We start from the raw sequence: 21439 nt of genomic DNA, 5'->3' as shown, positions 1-21439 counted from the left end.
TGACTAGAATTAATTATATTTCCCTCTTTAAATTCTTTATAGGGCTGTAGATTAATCATAGTTAACTCATGCAATTAACTCAAAAAAATTAATCATGATTAAAACAATTAATCGCAATTAATCGCACTGTTAAACAATAGAATACCAATTGAAATTTATTAAATATTTTGGATGTTTTTCTACATTTTCAAATATATCGATTTCAGCTGCAACACAGAATACAAAGTGTACAGTGTTCACTTTATATTATTTTTATTACAAATATTTGCACTGTAAAAATAAACAAAAGATTATTTTTCAATTCACCTCATACAAGCACTGTACAAACAATCTCTTTATCATGAAAGTGCAACTTACAAATGTAGTTTTTGTTGTTACATAACTGCACTCAAAAACAAAACAATGTAAAACTTTAGCACCTACAAGTCCACTCAGTCCTACTTCTTGTTCAGCCAATGGCTAAGTCTGTATCCACTTTTAGGTCTGTACTTGAGTGACCAACAATGCCAGCAATGCCCCTCTGCCATGTACATTGGTCAAACTGGACAGTCTCTACATAAAAGAATAAATGGACACAAATCAAACATCAAGAATTATAACATTCAAAAACCAGTTGGAGAACACTTCAATCTCTTAGGTCACTCGATTACAGACCTAAAAGTGGCAATTCTTCAACAAAAAAACTTCAAAAACAGACTCCAACGAGAGACCGCTGAATTGGAATTAATTTGCAAACTGGATACAATTAACTTAGGCTTGAATAAAGACTGGGAGTGGATGTGTCATTACACAAAGTAAAACTATTTCCCCATGTTTATTTCACACACACACACAGAGTTTTTCACACATTCTTGTCAACTGCTGGAAATGGCCCACCTTGATTATCACTACAAAAGCTTTCCTCCCCTCCCCCCGCTCTCCTGCTGGTAATAGCTCACCTTACCTGATCACTCTTGTTACAGTGTGTATGGTAGCACCCATTGTTTCATGTTCTCTGTGTATATAAAATCTCCCCACTGTATTTTCCACTACATGCATCTGATGAAGTGAGCTGTAGTTCACAAAAGCTTATGCTCAAATTTGTTAGTCTCTAAGGTGCCACAAGTCCTCCTTTTCTTTTTACTAAGAACATAGGCATTCCTCAATCCAACAGGTGTGCTCCAACCACACACAACTCCAAATAAAACAGCTGGGCTGGGGGAGAGCTTCTTCCCAACTTTTAGCCCAGTGGTTAGCACGCTCACCAGGATGTGGGAAAACCCTGTTCAATTCCCCTTTTGGCCTGATGAGAAAAATAGGTTTGAAGAGGAGTCTCACACCTCTCAGGTGAGTGCCCTAAATACTTGTTTACCAATACTCATGATTCTCACTCTTTCTCTGGCCCACTTAATATTTAATTAAAATGGAACAGCTTCAACAGGAGAGATTGAGAGAGCCCATTATCAGAACATCCCATTGTCCAATGTGAGTAACTGCTCATTCTTGTACCCCATGGGGCTAATCAGAGCTAAAGGGCTTGTCTGGACTTGAAACGCTACAGCAGCATCTCTTTACCTCTTCTGTGTAGACACGATTTACGCCTGCGGGAAGGATTCTCCCATTGGTGTAGGTAAACCCCCCGCCCCGAGAGGCGGTAACTAGGTCAACAGAAGAATTCCTCAGTCACCCTGGCGCTATCTACTCAGGGACTTGGGTTGGCTTAACTAGGCCAATCAGGAGTGTAGATTTTTCACTTGCCTGAGTGACTTAGTTATGATGACCTAATTTTCTAGAGCAGACCAGGACTTAGGTATTACATAAAATAAGGAAGTGTGGTAGAATCAGGCCCAGAGTGAAGTACTATTCCAAGTGAGGATGAGTGGCCAAATCACATGCCCAGTTTCAGGATGAACATGTTGCCGGCACAGAGTGCCCGCGGCAAGCAACAGCTGGATTCGTTGCCCGGTATGCGTCGCACCAATGACCACAACGGGATGGAGAAGCAGAGAGATTTATTTGGAGCTCCAAATAGGGCGCAGGGAGACTGAGCTGTCTCCAATCCTGCAGCCCCGAATGCAGGTTACAGTATACATTTTATACCTTTGCCTACTTTACTACACAAGCTTATACAACTAATTACCTGTTGCCCCGTACAATACCGTAGCCAATTAGCTAAAGCAGCCAGTTATGTTTTTCCTCAGTAGCATTGCCCAAGCCTTGCCTTATTTGGTTTATTTGTTACTGGTTTTTGCTAAACATTTTTGCCTTATTTATATGTTTTCCAGGCCGAAGCTGGCCTTGGCTGGCGAGCCGTGTGCAAACCTGTCTGTTTGTGTGCTACCTTCCTCATAGTTGTGCAGGGTCACAGAAAGTTTAAGGAGCAGAGGGCTTTAGTTTATTTGGGCCTAGAGCAAGAGGGCTTTATTGACACTTGTAGTCTTCCACCCTCCCGAGTTACCTAGAGTAGTGCCCAGTGTCACTAACAAAGACACCCTCAAAACAAATCCCACAGTGGCAGAGAAACAGCTTATTTCATCCTTATGTACTTCAGCAATATCTGAAAATGTTTAATTCACATTTTCTTGGAAAAGAAATCGCACAGGGCCCTGCCAAGACCAAAATTTTTGCCCTTGTTTGTTCAGTGGCACAAATATTGCTTCCCAATCTGGTTCCTGAGCCCTAACTTGAACCCGTGACCAACAACAAACATTTGTGGAGTATCTACATTTGCATTCAGCATCATGTGAGTTCACCCAACATGTCAATCAACCTGAGTGACAACATGACCAACAATTCTAGTCTAGTCAGGGCCTAGGATTTAAGGCCATCAGCACATGCCTGGTTTTGTTTATTTGCATTGTCAGAAACATGCTTAGACAAGTGTAACTGATTGGAGTTTGTTTCGGAATAAGCTGTTCTCTCAGCCTTCCCTGTTCCATAGCATCACCACTGCAAAATATCATGGTTTACAACTTATAAACAAGATAAAAGCAATTCATTGAAACTGAGCAATATTTAATTATTTCCATCTCTTCCTTTATTGATAGGATGCTACAGAACAATTGTTTTTCTCTTTATAAAGAACAGGTTAGTGCAGTGTATTTGATCAGTAATAACTTTGATTAATGAAACCAACTATTTCTATGGAGGTTCCTATACTGTAATAGATCTACCTGTCTATCTAATATTTCAAAGGAGAAGTACAATCTCAGTTCACTTACAACAGATATGGGGCCAAATCCACTACTGGTGTTGATTGGTGTAGATCTATTGACTTCAATGAAAATAGACCAATTTACACTAGCTGAGGATCTGTCCCAGTGAAGGAGATTAGCAGTGCAGTTTCTAATTCCCTACTCAGAGGGCATGTCTATACTTATGGCTAAATGGGCACTGTGCAGCAGTGTCGATTTAGCGGGTCTGGTGAAGCCCCACTGAGTCGATGTCAGAGCATTCTCCCATTGACGTCTGTACTCCAGCTCCTTGAGAAGCTTAAGGTAAGTCGGCGGGAAACCGTCTCCCATTGACACAGTGCGGTGTAGAAACCACTGTAAGTTGACCTAACTCGTGTCGACTTCAGTTACATAACTTACGTAACTGAAGTAGCATAACTTAGCTCGACTTACAGCTTTAGTGTAGACCAGCCCTCCGTGTCCAGTGCAGTTGTGCCTTCCCTAAATACCCATGAAGCAATTAAAGTTCAACTTTTTGAACCCAGTTAACCCTTTCCTGCTCCTGCTCTTGCTGCTTCTGCAGCTGATGTTGCCCCCATGACAGATAGCTATCCCCATGGATGTTCCTTGCTGCTCTCACAGCAGATTTCATAGCGGTGTCGATCCAGGCATGAGGCTGGGCTGTGTGTTCTCCTGCAAAGTGGACCCTCCCTTCATTCTGAAACAAAGGCCCAGAATAGTCAGCAAACTGGTAGGGGGTGAACGAGGCAAATGCTCCCATGGAATATTTGTCCAGGTTCCATCTCTGTATCACGTGTTTATCACAGATGAACTGGAGATGGCCCTTAGATACCTTGTGGATTTCTGCCAGGTCCTCCAACACCACATCGATGCACTTCTCATCACTCAGGGGAAGAAAGAATTCAGCATCGTCGTTCCACGTGTAGGAAGCCACAATCACCCCCACCCCACTAGAGAAGTTGTGGTTGGGATAGTAGATGAATCTGGAAGGGTGATCTGTGACTGACGGCCCACCTCGAATCCCCTCCTTCTCCCAGAACTTTTCGGTGCAGGCCAAGGCAACCTTGGTGGCGGTGGCATAGTGAATGGAGCGCAGGGCATGGCGCTTATTGGAGGAAAGCAGTGGCAGAAATTTGATATGTCTCATGGCTTTTGCTGAGGCTGTGACAAGGACATAGTCAGCAGTCACTAAGGAGGGGCTCAGTGTGTTGGGTGCACGGTAAAACACTCGGACCTTGTTACCATTGGATATTATCTGCTCTACTGTGCAGTTCAGCTGGACAACTCCAGGCATAGACCGGTAGAAGGCCTGGGGCAATTGGTCGAATCCCCCTGTGATCTCATCAAAACTGAAAGAAACAAGAAGTGAGGAGTGAAAGAATTACATTAGTAGCAGTATCACGATTGCTTTTAGGGACAACAATAAAGTGGTGCCCCTTTGAGGTAGGGGCTGTGTCTGACAGACCCTGCCTCAAAGAGATTACACTCCAGCTAGACAAAACAGACCAAGAAACAGGGGCATTGTGGGTGGTGGGTGAACCACCCACTTGAGGAGGCTAGTCCCCGGCCCACCCCTTCTGCTTGAGGCCCCGAAACCTTCCTCCTCCCCCTTTCCCTCCCAAGCCCAGATCTCACCCCACCCCCCACAGCCATGAGCCTCCCCACACCCAGAGCACCGGACATGCATGCACCCCCCCCCGAACCCCAGAGCTAGGTGGGTGGGCAGGCGGTGCGCAGCTCCCCCACCTCCCAGCCCCAGGCAGGCGGGTGGGCAGTGCGCAGCCTCCAGCCCCCCAGAGCACCGGGCAGGCGCAAGCCCCCTCTCCCAGCTTTGGAGCACCTAACAGTGCATGGCTCCAAGCCCCAGGCAGGCAGGAGGCACGTGGATCCCTGCAGCCCTGGAGTGGTGGGTGACACACAGACCCCCCGCCCTCGCCCCTCTGCCCTGGAGTACTGAGCGGTGCTGTCCCAATGCCAGGGCACCCCTGGCACTTGGCAGGCCCAGCTACCCCAAGTCCCAGCCACCCAAGCCCCAGCCCCAGCCGTATATGCCCCTGCTAAGAAAGGTTTATAATTGCCATTTTACAGAAGGGGGAGCTGAGGCATGGAGAAAGCAAGTGACATGCCCAAGGTGACACATGAAATCTGTCATAGAATCATAGAATCATAGAATATCAGGGTTGGAAGGGACCTCAGGAGGTCATCTAGTCCAACCCCCTGCTCAAAAGCAGGACCAATCCCCAATTAAATCATCCCAGCCAGGGCTTTGTCAAGCCTGACCTTAAAAACTTCTAAGGAAGGAGATTCTACCACCTCCCTAGGTAACGCATTCCAGTGTTTCACCACCCTCCTAGTGAAAAAGTTTTTCCTAATATCCAACCTAAACCTCCCCCACTGCAACTTGAGACCATTACTCCTTGTCCTGTCCTCTTCTACCACTGAGAATAGTCTAGAACCATCCTCTCTGGAACCACCTCTCAGGTAGTTGAAAGCAGCTATCAAATCCCCCCTCATTCTTCTCTTCCGCAGACTAAACAATCCCAGTTCCCTCAGCCTCTCCTCATCAGTCATACAGTTGGGTTCTGAATCCAGATCTCCTAAGATCCAAGCCAGGGTTTTAACAACGGATCCTATGTATCTCAAGAGAAAGATAGCAAACAATCCCTCCCCACTGTAGGTTTGAACCCAAGCCCTGCCAGAACACAGCACAGAGTGTGACCATTTCAGAAAGAGCAAATTATAGCTGCAATTGATGATAGTCACGTAAGTCAATAAGAGCCCCACAGAAATCTCTCAAAATAGGGCTTAAGTGACCCACAGGCCTGGGGCCCGGAGGTGAATTTCAGCCAATACTGGGGAATTCCGATTGAGCTGCACAAGGTGAGTCAAAATTATGGCCCAGATTAAGTAAAACAGGAATATATCCTGCTGACAATACGACCCATTCGGTGATAGAGATTGCTTCTCTCTGCACATTCTAACTTCCACCAGAGGAGTTTCACATTGCTAAGATGGAGTGTCTGTCTCTTCCCCTCTCAGCTGCAAAAAGAAGGATAGTATTATTTATTTACTAGCATTGCAGTCACACAAAGGGTACGTATACACTGCCGGCGGCAGAAAGACTCTGAGCCCAGGTTGAGAGACTTGGGTTAGCGGGTCTCGCAGGAGCACTGTAGAAATAGCTGTGTAGACAGTGCTTTGAGGTTGTGGCTTGGGCTGGAACTCGGGCTCTCAAGCCCACCCATCTCCCTAGCCTACAGGGCCTGAGCTCCAGCCCCAGCTGCAATTTCGGAGTTCTGTCTACACAGCTATTTGTACAGTGCTAGTAAAATCCCCACGAGCCTAAGTCTCTCAACATGGCCTAGGAGACTCACTGCCATGGGCAGCCTACTGGTAATGCAGACATACCCCTAGAGGCCAACAATCAAAGGCCCCATAGTCCTAGGTAAAGTACACACATGCAGAATGAAAAGATATAGCCACGCCCCAGAGACCTTGCAATTTAAGTACATTCGTTTCTCACCCGTCTTCATGAGAGAAGATATTAAACTCCATGAGAGAGTTAAGAAATGACATGTGGAATCCAGCATCCTCATTCATCAAGTCTCCGATCATCTGTACAGCCCCATGGCTTAATTTCCCTTCTTTAATCAAGTACTCCTGGGAGGGGAGGAAAGTGAGTAAAGTTGTTCTCTCTTTAGGCACAAGAAGGACATTTATGCTGGAAATAAGAGGCATGGAGGCATCATTGGGGAAAGATTTGACTTCCATGAGGAAGGAGAAGATAAAGGGTTATTTTCAAGTTTTATATTGTGATGATATTGTTGCCCCTTTTTGGCCTGAGCCATTGCCAATATCCAAAGCCTTGCCTCGTTCTTTCTGTTTGAAGGAGAGATTGAGGATGTGAGTCAGGTCTTTCTTTGGTTCAATCCTGTCTATTTAAAAAGAATGGACACAACATCTTGTTTCCCTGAACACAGTAGTAACAATCAACAGGAAGCAATGTCCCTGCTCAGCAATCCAAGTCTGCCTTTCCAGAAAATACTGTGACCAAAAGAAGCTCCCTCCCTTGTTTTCCTCTCGGGCCCATGTTCATCACTGCAACTCTCTCTTTCTTCTTGCTTCCTTTCTCTCACATACACAGACTCAGCTGCAGACATTCAACCCCTAGCCCCCGTGTTTGCAGTCAACCATAGGGAAACCCCTCAGTCCACACAGCTTAGCTTCTGATTGGCCTTGTAGTGCCTTGGGCAGTGGCTTACACTACCACTAGCTATCTTACTCCAGAAAGGAGCTTAATTGCTTCTTCCATATATCCTGAATGAAGGGTGGTTAGCATGCCCATCCACTTTAACCAGGTCTGTGGATAATTTATGTATTAAAGATATGCTTGATTGCAACCATTAACACCTTCCAGCACAACATTACAATAATAATTGAAGGAAGTATGACATATGTCTGGCTCTCGGTCCTTTATTTTCCATACTCTTGGCCACAACCAAAATCCGGGCCACTCAGGCTGCCAAAAGGAGAAGGCAATCCCAATAGGCTGTGCAGAGTTTCATAATATGATGTTTTCCCTCATTCCTTTACTGGTGCTTTGAATAAAGGACAACCTCGACATGAAAACTGGCATCATTAGGTTTCATCAGGATAAACAGGCGCGTTTTACACCTCTCTCAGAGCAATTATTTCAGGCTTTCCATAAACATTTGGATTTAAAGGTACTCAAAGGTCCATATCCATTACCTTGGTGGAAAAGGAGTCATACTGATCCAGCAGCTCTTCACAACCTGAACTCCGGAACTGTTTTAGGGTCTGTGTTGGAACCATGCATGGAAACATTCAGAGCCAGAAAGAGAAATATGTTCACAAAAACACTGGACCAAATTCTGTTCTCCTATCTAACTAACCATCTATGCAAGTACCTATACTTGCATGACCCTCCTCGCCATGATATCTGCAGGCTTCATAATTGCCGATGGATTTTATTCCCAAAATACTCCTTTGAGGTAGGGAAGAATCAGCTCCATTTTACAGAGCACATAGCTATGGCAGCAACTGAACCCAAATCTCTTGAGTCCTACTGCAATGCCCTATCTACTTGACCCTAATTCCTCTGTATAGCCATGAAACCCCACTGAATGTAACTGAGGTGCATGGCATAGTCTCCAGCCCTGCTGTTGTTAAATGGCAGGAGTTGATCCCGAGTTCACTGTTTAGGAAACAAAAACAGGTGTTTCTTTTCAGAGGTGCTGAGCACCCACAGCACTGGGGGGATCACATGAATAAAAGTGAAAGGAAAACCGGGGCCAGATCATGTGGTAAATCCCCCACAAGGAGTATTATAGCTACTTGCAGGCAGCAGTCTAAGATTCCCCTGACACAGGATGTATTCTGGGTTGGAACGGTGTTGAGAAGGGATGTGTTGGGAAAGGAGCAGGGGAGACCAGCACATACTGCAGAAGAAGAGACCTCCTGTACTGCAGTACAAGTTAGGGCCATTTCTCAGAATCAGGCCTGGTGATTTCTTTTCTTTTATACAATCAACCAATAAACATACCTTCTTCAGAATTCCTAGATAAAGTTCCTTCGCAGATTTGCCTCTCTCTGAGGGAGCCACAGTATAATTCAAAATATCAGGGTTCTGTTTGACCTTCCCAGCTGTTGTCCTGACACCATTAACCAAATACCAGGCGTTGTCATCCGTCTCAGAGAACTTGTTTAGCTTAAGGTCAAATTGTCTAATAAATTCACGAACAATACTGCGAAAGAAAGAAAGGGGAGAGAAAGGGGAAAGGAGAGAGTGAAAAATAAGAAAATAAATTATACGCTCTACTGGCTATACAAATAATACGGTTGTAAGTATGTTATTTATGTCATTCCCTTTTTGAACTTTCCTGATTCCAACTAATGTGATTAATGCTGTAGGACAGGGGTGGCCAACCTGAGCCTGGAAGGAGCCAGAATTTACCAATGTAGATGGCCAAAGAGCCACAGTAATACGTCAGCACTCCCCATCAGCTCCCCACCCCTGCTCCGAGCACCTCCCACCCACCAGTAGCCCCGCCGATCTGCGCCTACCCCTCCCTCCCCGCACCTCCCACTCAGCTGTTTCATGGCATGCAGGAGGCTCTGGGGGTAGGGTGGGGTGGGGGGAGGAGCAAGGGCACGGCAGGCTCAGGGGAGGGGGCAGGAATGGGTGGAGTCGGGGCAGGCCCTGTGGCAGAGCCAGGGGTTGAGCAGCGAGCACCCCCCAGCACATTGGAAAGTTGACACCTGTAGCTCCAGCCCCAGAATCAGTCCCTATACAAGGAACCGCACATTAACTTCTGAAGAGTCGCAGGTTGGCCACCCCTGCTGTAGGAATATGACAGATAGGTAGATAGATAGATCCTGATGTAAACTGATGTAGTTCCATTGACTACAAGGGGACTACCAGCTATATAGTAGCTGAGGGCTTGGAATATTGGCGGGTTACCACAGGTGTTGTATATGATAACCTCATCTGTTGTTCCGCTTCTGAATTGTAGTCTCAGTTCACGGTAGTTTCCTTTGAAGTTAGGGTACATTTATGGTACTGTTTTTTGTGTTTGTTTGTTTTAATAAGCTTTTGCTCCATATAATTGTGCTGAAAAAGATTCTATTCTATTCTAGTTCTTCTACTTCCTCACAAAACAATTGGGTGCAGTGTTTTATGAAACAATGCAACTCATTTCAAATCACTTTGGCTAATGAAGAGCCCATATCTGTTGTCTGGCTTCCCTTTGACTCAGGGCCTGATACAACTTCCGTTAACATAAATTGGAATTTTTCCATTGGTTTCCATTGGAAGTTTGACCATGCACTCACAAGCTGCCAGTTCCATAACTAGGCCCCGATCCTGAAAAAACTTATTGCTCAGTTCATTGTTTACTATTGGCCATAATCCCACCCAGGTCATTGTGACTAGTCATGGCAGGAAATATTACATCTAGCAGCAAGTTCTTTTAGGGTGTTTGATCTCATCCCTAACCACAGCAGAATTCTGCAAAACTGGGCTGTTCCTTTACCAAACAACTTACATGGCTGAGGAGTAGAAACTGTATTACCTGTGGGTGCTTGGCAAACGCATGGCTCCCAACTCCACGTACCAATCTTGTGTCTCATCTCGATAGGTCCTGATTCGTCCTCCCACACGACCACTGGTTTCCAGAACTGTAACCTAGGAACCAGCATGGAACATCATTTCCACTCACTTATGTGGCACATGCAGAATTTTAGGCGCAAAGGACAAAACTTTCAAACCTTGGTGACTAAAATTAGGTAACTGAATCTACATTCAGGCACCTGAATAAGTGTCCTGATGGCTCTGCACCCACCAGTTCCTAACATTATGTACATTGCACCTCTGAAAATTGCACCCATTTAAGGTGGGATTTTCAAAAGCACTCCATCTTGGTTGAACTGCACCCACTGCAGTCAATGGGAGGAGACTGATGCCAAATTTGAGTGCACCTTAAAATCTGAGAGCCAGTTCTACACTCCCAAGGTTTGTCGGCCTAGTTGTGTTGTCAGGGGTATGAAAAAAAACCACACATCCCAGGCAACATAAGAATGCTGGCAAAACCCCCAGTGTAAACATAGCTAGGACAACACAAGAGTGCTTCTGTTGACACAACTAATGTCATTTGGGGACTTGGAGTTACCATACTGACAGACAAAACTCATTCTGTCATCATAAGCTGCATCTAAACTAGGCAGCTCTGCTGGAATAGCTATCCTGGCAAAGAATTTGTAGTGTAGGCAAGGTCTGAGCCTTACATGCTGGCATAAGGATTTTGAGGGAAGATTTTCTCCAGCTGCATTTAACTGTCATTGTGCTTTTGAAAACCTTCCTGTAAGTGCTTAACTTTAAGCACCCAAGTTTGAACATTGTCTGTATGTTTTCCAAAGCATCAGGGTCCTCAGAATTCACAAAGACCGTAGACTGGGATTTTCAACTCCCTAGGCTTCTATGCCTGAAAGACAAATGGATTTATGTGGGAGTTAAATAGTTCATAAGTCTTGCACTGACTCCCCTGTACACAGAGATGAAGATCATTTAAAGATATGCATCCACTGGGCTGAAATTCACCTCTGTTGTTTGTGGCACGCAAAGAACATAAAAAGAAGGCAGAGTGAAGGCTACCAATAGCATATCAATTTTCACATGCTTAGATTTCTGTGAAAGAATGTATGCCCTGTACAGATATTGACATTTGAAAGTAGATAACTGTAACTTGCCACTTTCTAATGGATAGGGTTATTTTGAAACTGTAGCTTTTGGGGTGTTAGTTCCCCTTTCTATTTCTTATGATAGTTACTGTAACTTCTCCAGCTTTAAATTAATGAAGTTTTAGGGAAATGTTCCAGGACAGAAATGGGAACAGGGGAACCTAAATCTTATTAAAATACAATGGGAGTTGGGCACCTAAAGTCCCATTATTGCCTTTGAAAAATCTCTTCCTTTGTCAGCAAGCCTTTTCTTTCTTTCTTTTTTTTCGTGGAAATTCCCCTTGTTTCATTATTATCCATTCTTTAGCCTAATAACCTTTATTCCTCAGACAAGAAATAATGAAAAATACTCAAGCCAGCAGTGACTCCCTGCCTTGCTCTGACATCTCTCTGTGCATAGAATTACCATGTGACCAGCATCTCTGAGCAGTTTGGCAGCAGTGAGTCCACTTATGCCTGCCCCTACAATGACCACCTCCACTGGATGAGTTGCCTTTCCGAGCCCATTTTCAGCAATCTTCACCAGGTCATTGTAGTCGGGATCATCAAGGCAAGGGAAGCTAGAGAAACTCTCAGGCCATAATACAGCCACAAGGAAACACAGCCTGGAAAGCACTGGGGACATATGGACAAAGAGAAGTGAGGTGTAGTTAATGAATGATGCAGTCAGGGAAGCAAATTCATTTTCTGAAACCCAGATGGCAGGTGGCATCCCTGAAATGACATGAATCAACCCACAGCAGAGCTAAAATCCATAAAAGGGTGTGCAGCAAACCAGCCCTGAGTATTGCCAGACGATACATAAGAGCAAACCAGCTCCTAACTTTACCAGTGTACAGAGACTATCATTTTAAGGTATGTCTACACTGGAGATGCATGTGTCATTTCCAGCTTGAGTAGACAGACCTGTGCTCCCTCTTATTGAGCTAGCATGCTAAAAATAGAATGGTATCCACAGCAGTGGAAGCATGGGGCGGGGAGAAGTATATTCCTAGGATCTTGGACAGAACCATATTAGGGGCAGGTACCCCTTCCTGCTGCTCACACCACCATGGCTACCCTCAGATTATAAAATCTCTGGGGAATGGGCTGTCATTTAAAACATCTTTGCACAGTGCCTAGCACAATGAAGGTGAGAGGCCTGGGTGAGACCTCTTGGATCCACCACACATGGAGTCGTTGACAGCCTAGGTAGAGAAGCTCAAACATATAACTCATCTCTGGCAGAGTGTGTGTCCGTCCCACCCGTGATGTGCCATACCCAAGCCCTAGGGACAGGGCAGCAACCTGGGGAGAGGAGCTGCAATGTAATGAATATAATGGGCAAGAGTTTCAGAAGTGCTGTTGTGTGACCAACTTGGGACACTTGAAAGAGGGCTGATTTTCAGATAGCAGGTGTCCAGCCTTTTCTGAAAAATGAAGCCCCTTTAAGATGCCTCAACTGGGGCACACTGAAATTGCTCTTTACCCTGTAGCTAAACCACAAGACATGGACTTGATGCAGGAATTACAAGATGAAATTCTATGTCTTGCATTAGGCAGGAGTCAGACTGGAAGATCACAATGGTCCCCTCTGGACTTAGGGTCTGTGAAATAATAAGGCATGCAAAATCAATAGGTTCCTCCCCCACTCTGAACTCTAGGGTACAGATGTGGGGACCTGCATGAAAAACCTCCTAAGCTTATCTTTACCAGCTTAGGTCAAAACTTCCCCAAGGTACAAAATATTACACCCGTTGTCCTTGGACTGGCCGCTACCACCACCAAACTAATACTGGTTACTGGGGAAGAGCTGTTTGGACGCGTCCTTCCCCCCAAAATACTTCCCAAAAACCTTGCACCCCACTTCCTGGACAAGGTTTGGTAAAAAGCCTCACCAATTTGCCTAGGTGACTACAGACCCAGACCCTTGGATCTTAAGAACAATGAACAATCCTCCCAACACTTGCACCCCCCCCTTTCCTGGGAAATGTTGGATAAAAAGCCTCACCAATTTGCATAGGTGACCACAGACCCAAACCCTTGGATCTGAGAACAATGAAAAAGCATTCAGTGTTTTACAAGAAGACTTTTAATAAAAAATAGTAGTAAATAGAAATAAAGAAATCCCCCCTGTAAAATCAGGATGGTAGATATCTTACAGGGTAATTAGATTCAAAAACATAGAGAACCCCTCTAGGCAAAACCTTAAGTTACAAAAAAGATACACAGACAGAAATAGTTATTCTATTCAGCACAATTCTTTTCTCAGCCATTTAAAGAAATCATAATCTAACACATACCTAGCTAGATTACTTACTAAAAGTTCTAAGACTCCATTCCTGGTCTATCCCCGGCCAAGACGACTACAGACAGACACAGACCCTTTGTTTCTCTCCCTCCTCCCAGCTTTTGAAAGTATCTTGTCTCCTCATTGGTCATTTTGGTCAGGTGCCAGCGAGGTTACCTTTAGCTTCTTAACCCTTTACAGGTGAGAGGAGCTTTCCCCTGGCCAGGAGGGATTTCAAAGGGGTTTACCCTTCCCTTTATATTTATGACAAATGGCTTGGCCCAAAAGATACAAAACACTTTGTTAACTTTAAGGTCTTGTCCACATTGCAGATCTTTTCCCAAAAAATTCAAACCAGTTTCAGTTGGAACCACATTTGGAGCCACAGAGTCAATAAGTTTGTTGTTGGCCATAATCATATTTATAACCAGTTTAAATAATTTGGCTATCAGGAGGCTTAAGTAAACCAGTTATAAGAATGATTTTGGCTGCTTGAGCCTTGTCTACATTGGGGTTCTAACTAGGTTCAAACTGATTTTAAAACCAGTTTGAATCTTTTAATACATTTCCCCAGTGTGGACAAAATTGTCGTGAAGGGTGCTACTTAACTTTAAAGTTCAAAAGGAACTTTATAACAAGGAATATTAAAGACGTTTAAATAAAACGTTAAGGCGCAGTGGGTGAGATTTTCAAAAGCGCTCAGTGTTGACCTAAATTTGCTCCCACTAAAGTAATTGAATCTCCACACTGCTACAGTGCTTTTACTCCGTTGGCTATTTTGGAAATATTGGTGATTAGACCTCTCTGTGCTCCTCAAATAAATTTAGTTTTCTAGAAATGCCCTGAGAAACAGCAGGGTAGAGCCGAGCCCATTCAGAACAATCCTTTAAACTATAAACAGATGCATCAGCAATGCATATAAATTCAGTTCTCAGGAATGAGAAACACAGTTCAAGAGTTTCCAGTTTCAGGTGGAAGCTACTACCCAAAGAACCACAGAATAAGATTTTTTTTCTCTTCCCTTCTCAAACAGGCACCAGTTTCACTCAAGAAACTAAACAGTACCAAAAATTTCCTTTGGACAACATGACTTGCTTTAAACCCTGATCCTACAAGCCTGACTCACACTAGGAATCTCATGGAATCATTGTTGGCACTGGAACTGTGTCCCTGATCCATGCCCCAGCCTTGAACAGTTGTAAGTGAGACCCCCTCACACCCCACCCCCAGCATATTATTGGATGGCACTTTCTCAGAGGGTTACACAGTATTAACAGCAATTGATGCATTTAGAGTCCTACAGTCTAACCCTGCTGCCATTGAAGTTAAAGGCAAAATTCCCATTGCTTTCAATCATTCAGGATCAAGCCCTGAGTGTGACCAAATTTTCCCATAAAATACCCACAAAGGTGGGTATGGATTCTCTTTTTTAAAAATCACATTGCCAGCAAGAAAGCGTGATCCAAGGCTCATGGAAATCAGTGGGAATCAACTTCAAGGGAGCAGAAAGGGGTACTGAAAAACAAAGCCCAAGACATATTCATCTAAAAAAGAGCAAAAAAAAGTGAGAGGTTAAAATAAAGAGAAAGATGCAAAACAAGAAAGCAGCTGAACATGGACTAACACACATCCTTTCCTAGCCCCAAAGCAATTCTCCCAGCACAGCAGTGTCACTTACAGAATCTGTCCATGTTTCCACCAGCAGCACTAGTCATCTAGTGATCACTTTCATTTTATAGCCTGAACCAGCTGATCTCAGAAAAAAAAAGTGGTTCAAAACTTCCAACCAATCAGTATGTTCCAAATACTGAGAGAGATGTAATTAATTATTCTAGGGGAAAAGAATTTCCAGTCTGACACAATTATGTGTATCTTTCTGCCCCACCCTTTGATCAGGAGACACCAACTGACTGGAACACAAGTTACTTATTGTTCTGGTAAGTCCCAAACATGTATACATGCAAGTCATACAACTATCTGTCTTCCTTTCAGCAGACATAGTACAATGCCTAATTCTGTAATTTGCAAAAATCTCTATGGATTTTTCTGCCTATTGCCCCCCTAAATCTGAAGAAATCTGTGCAAGGCACAGGGGGAAATTGATGAAATTTCTGTGGATATTTATGCTACACTCCTGCAAGCAGTTCAATATCTCTGACTTTGCATCCCTCCATTGGATCCCCTTGTCTTCCCTGGCAAGGCCAATCATGGACTATCCCCACTCCACCTATAATCTCTCGCACCACTGTGCTGTGGATACCTGCCCCAAGCGAGGTGCAATGGGGGGAGTGTACCTCTCCTCACAGTGAGTAGTCCCCGGCTGCCTTCTGTCCCTCCCATGGCCCAGCGCGGCAGCCATGCTTCTGTTCTGCCCGTGCAAGTAAATGGGGTGCGGGCCACGCTCCTTCCCCTCCCTCCCCGGCATGGGGCAGAAGCAGTGGGATGGCCAAGATTGGGAAGGGACTGGGACATTCCCAGCACCTTCAGCAGCCGCTCCACCTGGCCGTAGCTCACAGCACCCCTAGGTGGGCTGACCTGGACCCTCACACTGTTCCAGCCCCACATGCTGGGTGGCCACCATGCCAGGAGCCTGCCTGGCCGCAGGGGAGCAGTGTGTATTAACTTTAACTTTTAACCCACTTTTAACTTTTAGGTTCCCCTAGAACACCAGCACCCCTAGGCATGTGCCTAATTGGCAATCTGGCCCTGCAGAAGTGACAGTTGTGATCATCTAGTCTCACCTCCTGCATGTTGCAGGCCACAGAACCTCGTCCACCTACTCCTGTAATAAACCCCGATCCTCTGGCTGAGTTACTGAAGTCCTCAAACCATGGTTTAAAGACATCAAGTTACAGAGAATTCACCATTTACACTAGTTTTAACCTGCAAGTGACCTGTGCCCCATGCTGCAGAGGAAGACAAACCCCACCCAGGGTCTCTGCCAATCTGATCCAGGGGAAAATTTCTTCCTAACCGCATATATGGTGGTCAGTTGGACCCTGAGTATGTTGGCAAGACCCATCAACCAGACACCAGGGAAAGAATTCTCTGTAGTAACTCAGAGACCTTCCCATCTAGTGTCTCATCACCAGTCATCGGGGATATTTGCTACTAACATTCGCGGATTGGCTACATGCCATTGTAGGCAGTCTCATCATACCGTCTCCTCCATAAATTTAACGAGCTCGGTCTTGAAGTCAGTTAGGTTTTTTTGCCCCCACTGGAAGGCTGTCCCAGAACTTCACTCCTCTGATGGTTAGAAACTTTTACCTAATTGCAAGCCTAAACTTGTTGATGGCCATTTATATCCATTTATTCTTGTGTCCACCGTGGCTTAACTTAAATAACTCCTCTCCCTCCCTGGTATTTATCCCTCTGATGTATTTATAGACAGAAATCCTATCTCCCTTCAGCCTTGGTTAGACTAAAAAAGCCAAGATCTCTGCGTTTCCTCTCATAAGGACCATCACCCCATTATGAGAGGTGCTGTATAATCATAGAACAAAATAGACATCGGTGATGAAGCGAGGTGGGGTGGGGGTCCTGTTTTTCAATGGTTTGCATGCAGAGAGTGTGGGACTCAGTTTCCCTGGGTGTTACTGGTTTAACAGGGTGGTGGGAGAGGGAGTTTGTTGTTACAGAGGGCCAGTGAATGGCCTGGAGAATGGATACGCCAGCGACAGGTGACCTGGTGACCGGGAGGCCCAGCTTGGGAGTCACTGCTGGTTCTGGCCAGTGAGAGGACAATGGGCTATGGAGAGAGGACCCTGGTGACCTGACCAGCCAGTTCCAGCCAGTGGGGAAACAAAGGACTGATGAGAGGAGAGGCTGAGAGGAGAGGAAGCCCAGGTGGCCTGTTTACCTGGGACAGAAGACAAAGGACAGAGGTGGAACTTGGGGGATGGTGATATCAGATGCCCACGTGGAAGGAAGGGTTTTTCTGGGCTGGGAGGAGAGAGCAGCCAAAGCTAAGGTTGCCAACTTTCTAATTGCACAAAACTGAACACCCTAGCTCTGCCCCTTCCCTGAGGCCCCGCCCCCTGCTCATTACATTCCCCCTTCCTCGGTGGCTTGCTCTCCCCAACCCTTACTCTCTTTCACTGAGCTGGGGCAGGAGCTTTGGGTGTGGGAGGGGGTGAGGGCTCCAGGTGGGGGAGTGGGCTCTGGGGTGGGGCTGGGGATGAGGGGTTTGAGGTGTAGGAGGGGGCTCCAGGCTGAGAGGTGGGGCTGAGGGATTCGAAATGTGGGAGGAGACTGCAGGTTGAGGCAGGGGGTTGGAGTGTAGGAGGGGGTATGGGCTCTAGGCTAGGGGTATGGGCTCTGGGGTGGGGCCGGGGATGAGGGGCTTGGGGTGCAGGAGGGGGCTCCAGGTTTGGGGGGGCTCAGGGCTGGGGCAGAGGGTTGGGGTACAGGAGGGGGTATGGGCTCTGGGCTAGGGGTGCAGGTTCTGGGGTGGGTCTGGGGCAGAGGGGTTTGGGGTGCAGGAGGGGGCTCAGGGCTGGGGCAGGGGGTTGGGGCTTGGGGTCGGGGCGCTGGCTTACCTCGGGCGGCCCCTGGTCAGCGGCACAGCGGGGCTAAGGCAGGCTGCCTGCCTGTCCTGATATCGTGTTGCATGTGTCCTGGAAGCTGCCAGCAGGTCCGGCGCTAGTAGGCGGCTGGGAGGGGGGCAGGAGGCTGTCATAAATATAAAGGGAAGGGTAAACCCCTTTGAAATCCCTCCTGGCCAGGGGAAAGCTCCTCTCACCTGTAAAGGGTTAAGAAGCTAAAGGTAACCTCGCTGGCACCTGACCAAAATGACCAATGAGGAGACAAGATACTTTCAAAAGCTGGGAGGAGGGAGAGAAACAAAGGGTCTGTGTCTGTCTGTAGTCGTCTTGGCCGGGGATAGACCAGGAATGGAGTCTTAGAACTTTTAGTAAGTAATCTAGCTAGGTATGTGTTAGATTATGATTTCTTTAAATGGCTGAGAAAAGAATTGTGCTGAATAGAATAACTATTTCTGTCTGTGTATCTTTTTTGTAACTTAAGGTTTTGCCTAGAGGGGTTCTCTATGTTTTTGAATCTAATTACCCTGCAAGATATCTACCATCCTGATTTTACAGGGGGGATTTCTTTATTTCTATTTACTTCTATTTTTATTAAAAGTCTTCTTGTAAGAAAACTGAATGCTTTTTCATTGTTCTCAGATCCAAGGGTCTGGGTCTGTAGTCACCTAGGCAAATTGGTGAGGCTTTTTACCAAACCTTGTCCAGGAAGTGGGGTGCAAGGTTTTGGAAAGTATTTTGGGGGGAAGGACGCGTCCAAACAGCTCTTCCCCAGTAACCAGTATTAGTTTGGTGGTGGTAGCGGCCAGTCCAAGGACAACGGGTGTAATATTTTGTACCTTGGGGAAGTTTTGACCTAAGCTGGTAAAGATAAGCTTAGGAGGTTTTTCATGCAGGTCCCCACATCTGTACCCTAGAGTTCAGAGTGCGGGAGGAACCTTGACAGAGGCTCTGCGTGCTGCTCTAGTCCGCAGGCACTGCCCCCTAGCTCCTATTGGTCAGTTCCCAAATGGGAGCAGCCCCCCCCACCCCCCACCTAGAAGCCAGACCTGCTGGCTGCTTCCGGGGTGCAGCGCAGTGCCAGGACAGATAGCAATCAGCCTGCCTTAGTGCCACAGCACCGCCGACCGGCCCTTTGACGTCCCAGACGGCGGCGCTTATGACCGGCGGAGCTGCTAGGGTCCTTTTCGACCAGGTGTTCTGGTCGAAAACTGGACACCTGGTCACCCTAGCCAGAGCTAGGACAACCTGCAGGCTGGAGAGACCTAGATGTACTGTGCTGAGGGATGGTAGGCCTGAGGCCCTGAGAGTTTTGTATACTGTGATCAGACGTGCAATAAACCCTCCTGTTTTACGCTGGCTGAGAGTCACTCCAGTCTACAGGTCGCGGTTGCATTATTCCTGCTGCGCGTGGAGGCCCTCGGGGTCCAGAGCAAGTGGACTCCCTGAGGGGTCCACATCGAGAGACAGGCACGCTGAGGGCTCAGAGAGGTGCGGTTCTGGGAGGCGGCGGGGCCTACAGCTTAACCCCTGTGAGAGAGTGGACCCCGAGAAGGGCTGTCACACTGAAGGGGTTTCAGAGTGGTAGCCATGTTAGTCTGTATCAGCAAAAACAACGAGGAGTCCTTGTGGTACCTTAGTGACTAACACATTTATTTGGGCATAAGCTTTTGTAGGCTAGAACCCACTTCATCAGATGCACAGAGTGGAGAATACAGTAGCAGGTATATAGACATAGTACATGAAAAGAATTCCCATCTTTTCATGTACTATGTATACATACCTGTTACTGTATTTTCCACTCTATGCATCTGATGAAGTGGGTTCTAGCCTACGAAACCTTATGCATCCGATCAAGTGAGCTGTAGCTCACGAAAGCTCATGCTCAAATAAATTTGTTTGTCTCTAAGGTGCCACAAGTACTCCTTTTCTTTTTGCAAATACAGACTAACACCGCTGCTACTCTGAAACCTGTCATTATGCAAGAAAATAAGGGAACTGGTCAGCATGTCAGGCTGCTGTCTAACCATTGTCAGCTTTTTTTTTTTTTTAGGCATTACAGCAAAGGAAATTTGTAAGGAGGGTTTTGAAAGAGGATAATGAGATAGCCCTGTGGATGTTTTTGAGGAGCTGCTACCAAACACAAGGAGCAGAATGGGAAAAAGCACACAGGTGCTTCTCTGAAAACAAGTAGGCAAGGAGGCTGGTATCATGGGTCGGTCAGAGCCGGGTGCTGACATTTAGATATCACCACAGCTCTCTATAATCCACAGCTGCGCCCCGGCTTGGGCTGGGAGCGCCATGCGTGGTGGATGGTCTCGTGCCTTCCCGAGGAGGCTGTGCTTATATTTCTTTTTGTTTCATTTTTAATGGAAAACAGGAAGGTCAGCTGTAGGCAGGTGCGGGAGGGCGCTGAAGATGCTGTGCCTAGGGTTGCGTAAGATGTAAATCAAGCCCTGCCCTTCTGGCCTTTAAATCTATGAGTCTCTGACTAGCCCTCTGTTCACTACAACAACATCAACAGTAATATGTGCATAACTTTACGCATGTGAGTAGTCCCACTAAATTCAAGTTACACATGACTGTAAGTGTTTGCAGGATCAAGGTCTTAATTTACATTTTTTTTAAATTATCATTAACAGTATTCAATACTTATTACAGATGGACAAAACCTGGGAGAAGGCAGAGGGGAATTTCATGAAAATTAGGTTGAAATTCAAAAAATCCAGGACATTTTCCATTGAAATATTTTCAGTCAGGTTTACAGCTGGGAGAATTTTCAGGAAAATTTCATAAGATCTTTTGCCCTCATCTTTTCATGGAAATTCAAAATGTCCATGAAAATGTTTGTTAGCATTTAAGAATTTAAAAAAAAAGCCAACCCAACCACTATAACAACTTTCATTCCAAAGGATCTCAGAACTCTTCACAGACTATAACTAATATCTGCAACCCTTAATCCCATGACTGGTTCCCGTCTAGTACTCATTATTCATGTGAACCATCTCTTCGGCTTCAGGGAAACTATTCATCTGGGTAGGGACCCCTCGCAGGAGAAAGGACACATGCTTTGTGTGACAGAGGACATCACCCTGCAATATCTTGGGCAAACTTTAATGAATTAAGTTAAACCTCATTAAATTAAATTCAATATCTTTGGAGTTCATTGTATTAAAAATGCAATTGTTTCTGTGAGA

At 45.8% G+C, this 21439-nt stretch overlaps 1 protein-coding gene across 5 annotated transcripts in view; it reads right to left on the bottom strand.

Annotated features, from left to right (window-relative positions):
* Positions 1 to 1974: 1974 nt before the first annotated feature.
* The window catches only part of LOC140898281 (L-amino-acid oxidase-like), a 51475-nt gene continuing 32010 nt past the window's right edge, over positions 1975 to 21439 (bottom strand). For 3 of the 5 annotated variants that reach the window (XM_073311913.1, XM_073311912.1, XM_073311911.1), the window contains 6 exons: positions 11836 to 12044; positions 10265 to 10377; positions 8737 to 8938; positions 7923 to 7991; positions 6697 to 6833; positions 1975 to 4522 (listed from right to left, as the gene is read on the bottom strand). In XM_073311913.1, coding sequence (XP_073168014.1) covers positions 3673 to 4522; positions 6697 to 6833; positions 7923 to 7991; positions 8737 to 8938; positions 10265 to 10377; positions 11836 to 12044 — 1580 coding nt within the window. In that variant the 3' untranslated portion in view covers positions 1975 to 3672. Of the gene's footprint in view, positions 4523 to 6696; positions 6834 to 7922; positions 7992 to 8736; positions 8939 to 10264; positions 10378 to 11835; positions 12045 to 15376; positions 15414 to 21439 lie in introns of those variants that run through there. The other 2 variants (XM_073311910.1, XM_073311914.1) reach the window with 2 other exon arrangements.

This window comes from Lepidochelys kempii, chromosome 14, assembly GCF_965140265.1.
Source record: "Lepidochelys kempii isolate rLepKem1 chromosome 14, rLepKem1.hap2, whole genome shotgun sequence".
NCBI lineage: Eukaryota > Metazoa > Chordata > Testudines > Cheloniidae > Lepidochelys > Lepidochelys kempii.
The sequence above is the reverse complement of the archived record's forward strand: the minus strand, read 5'-3'. Positions and strand labels throughout refer to the sequence as shown.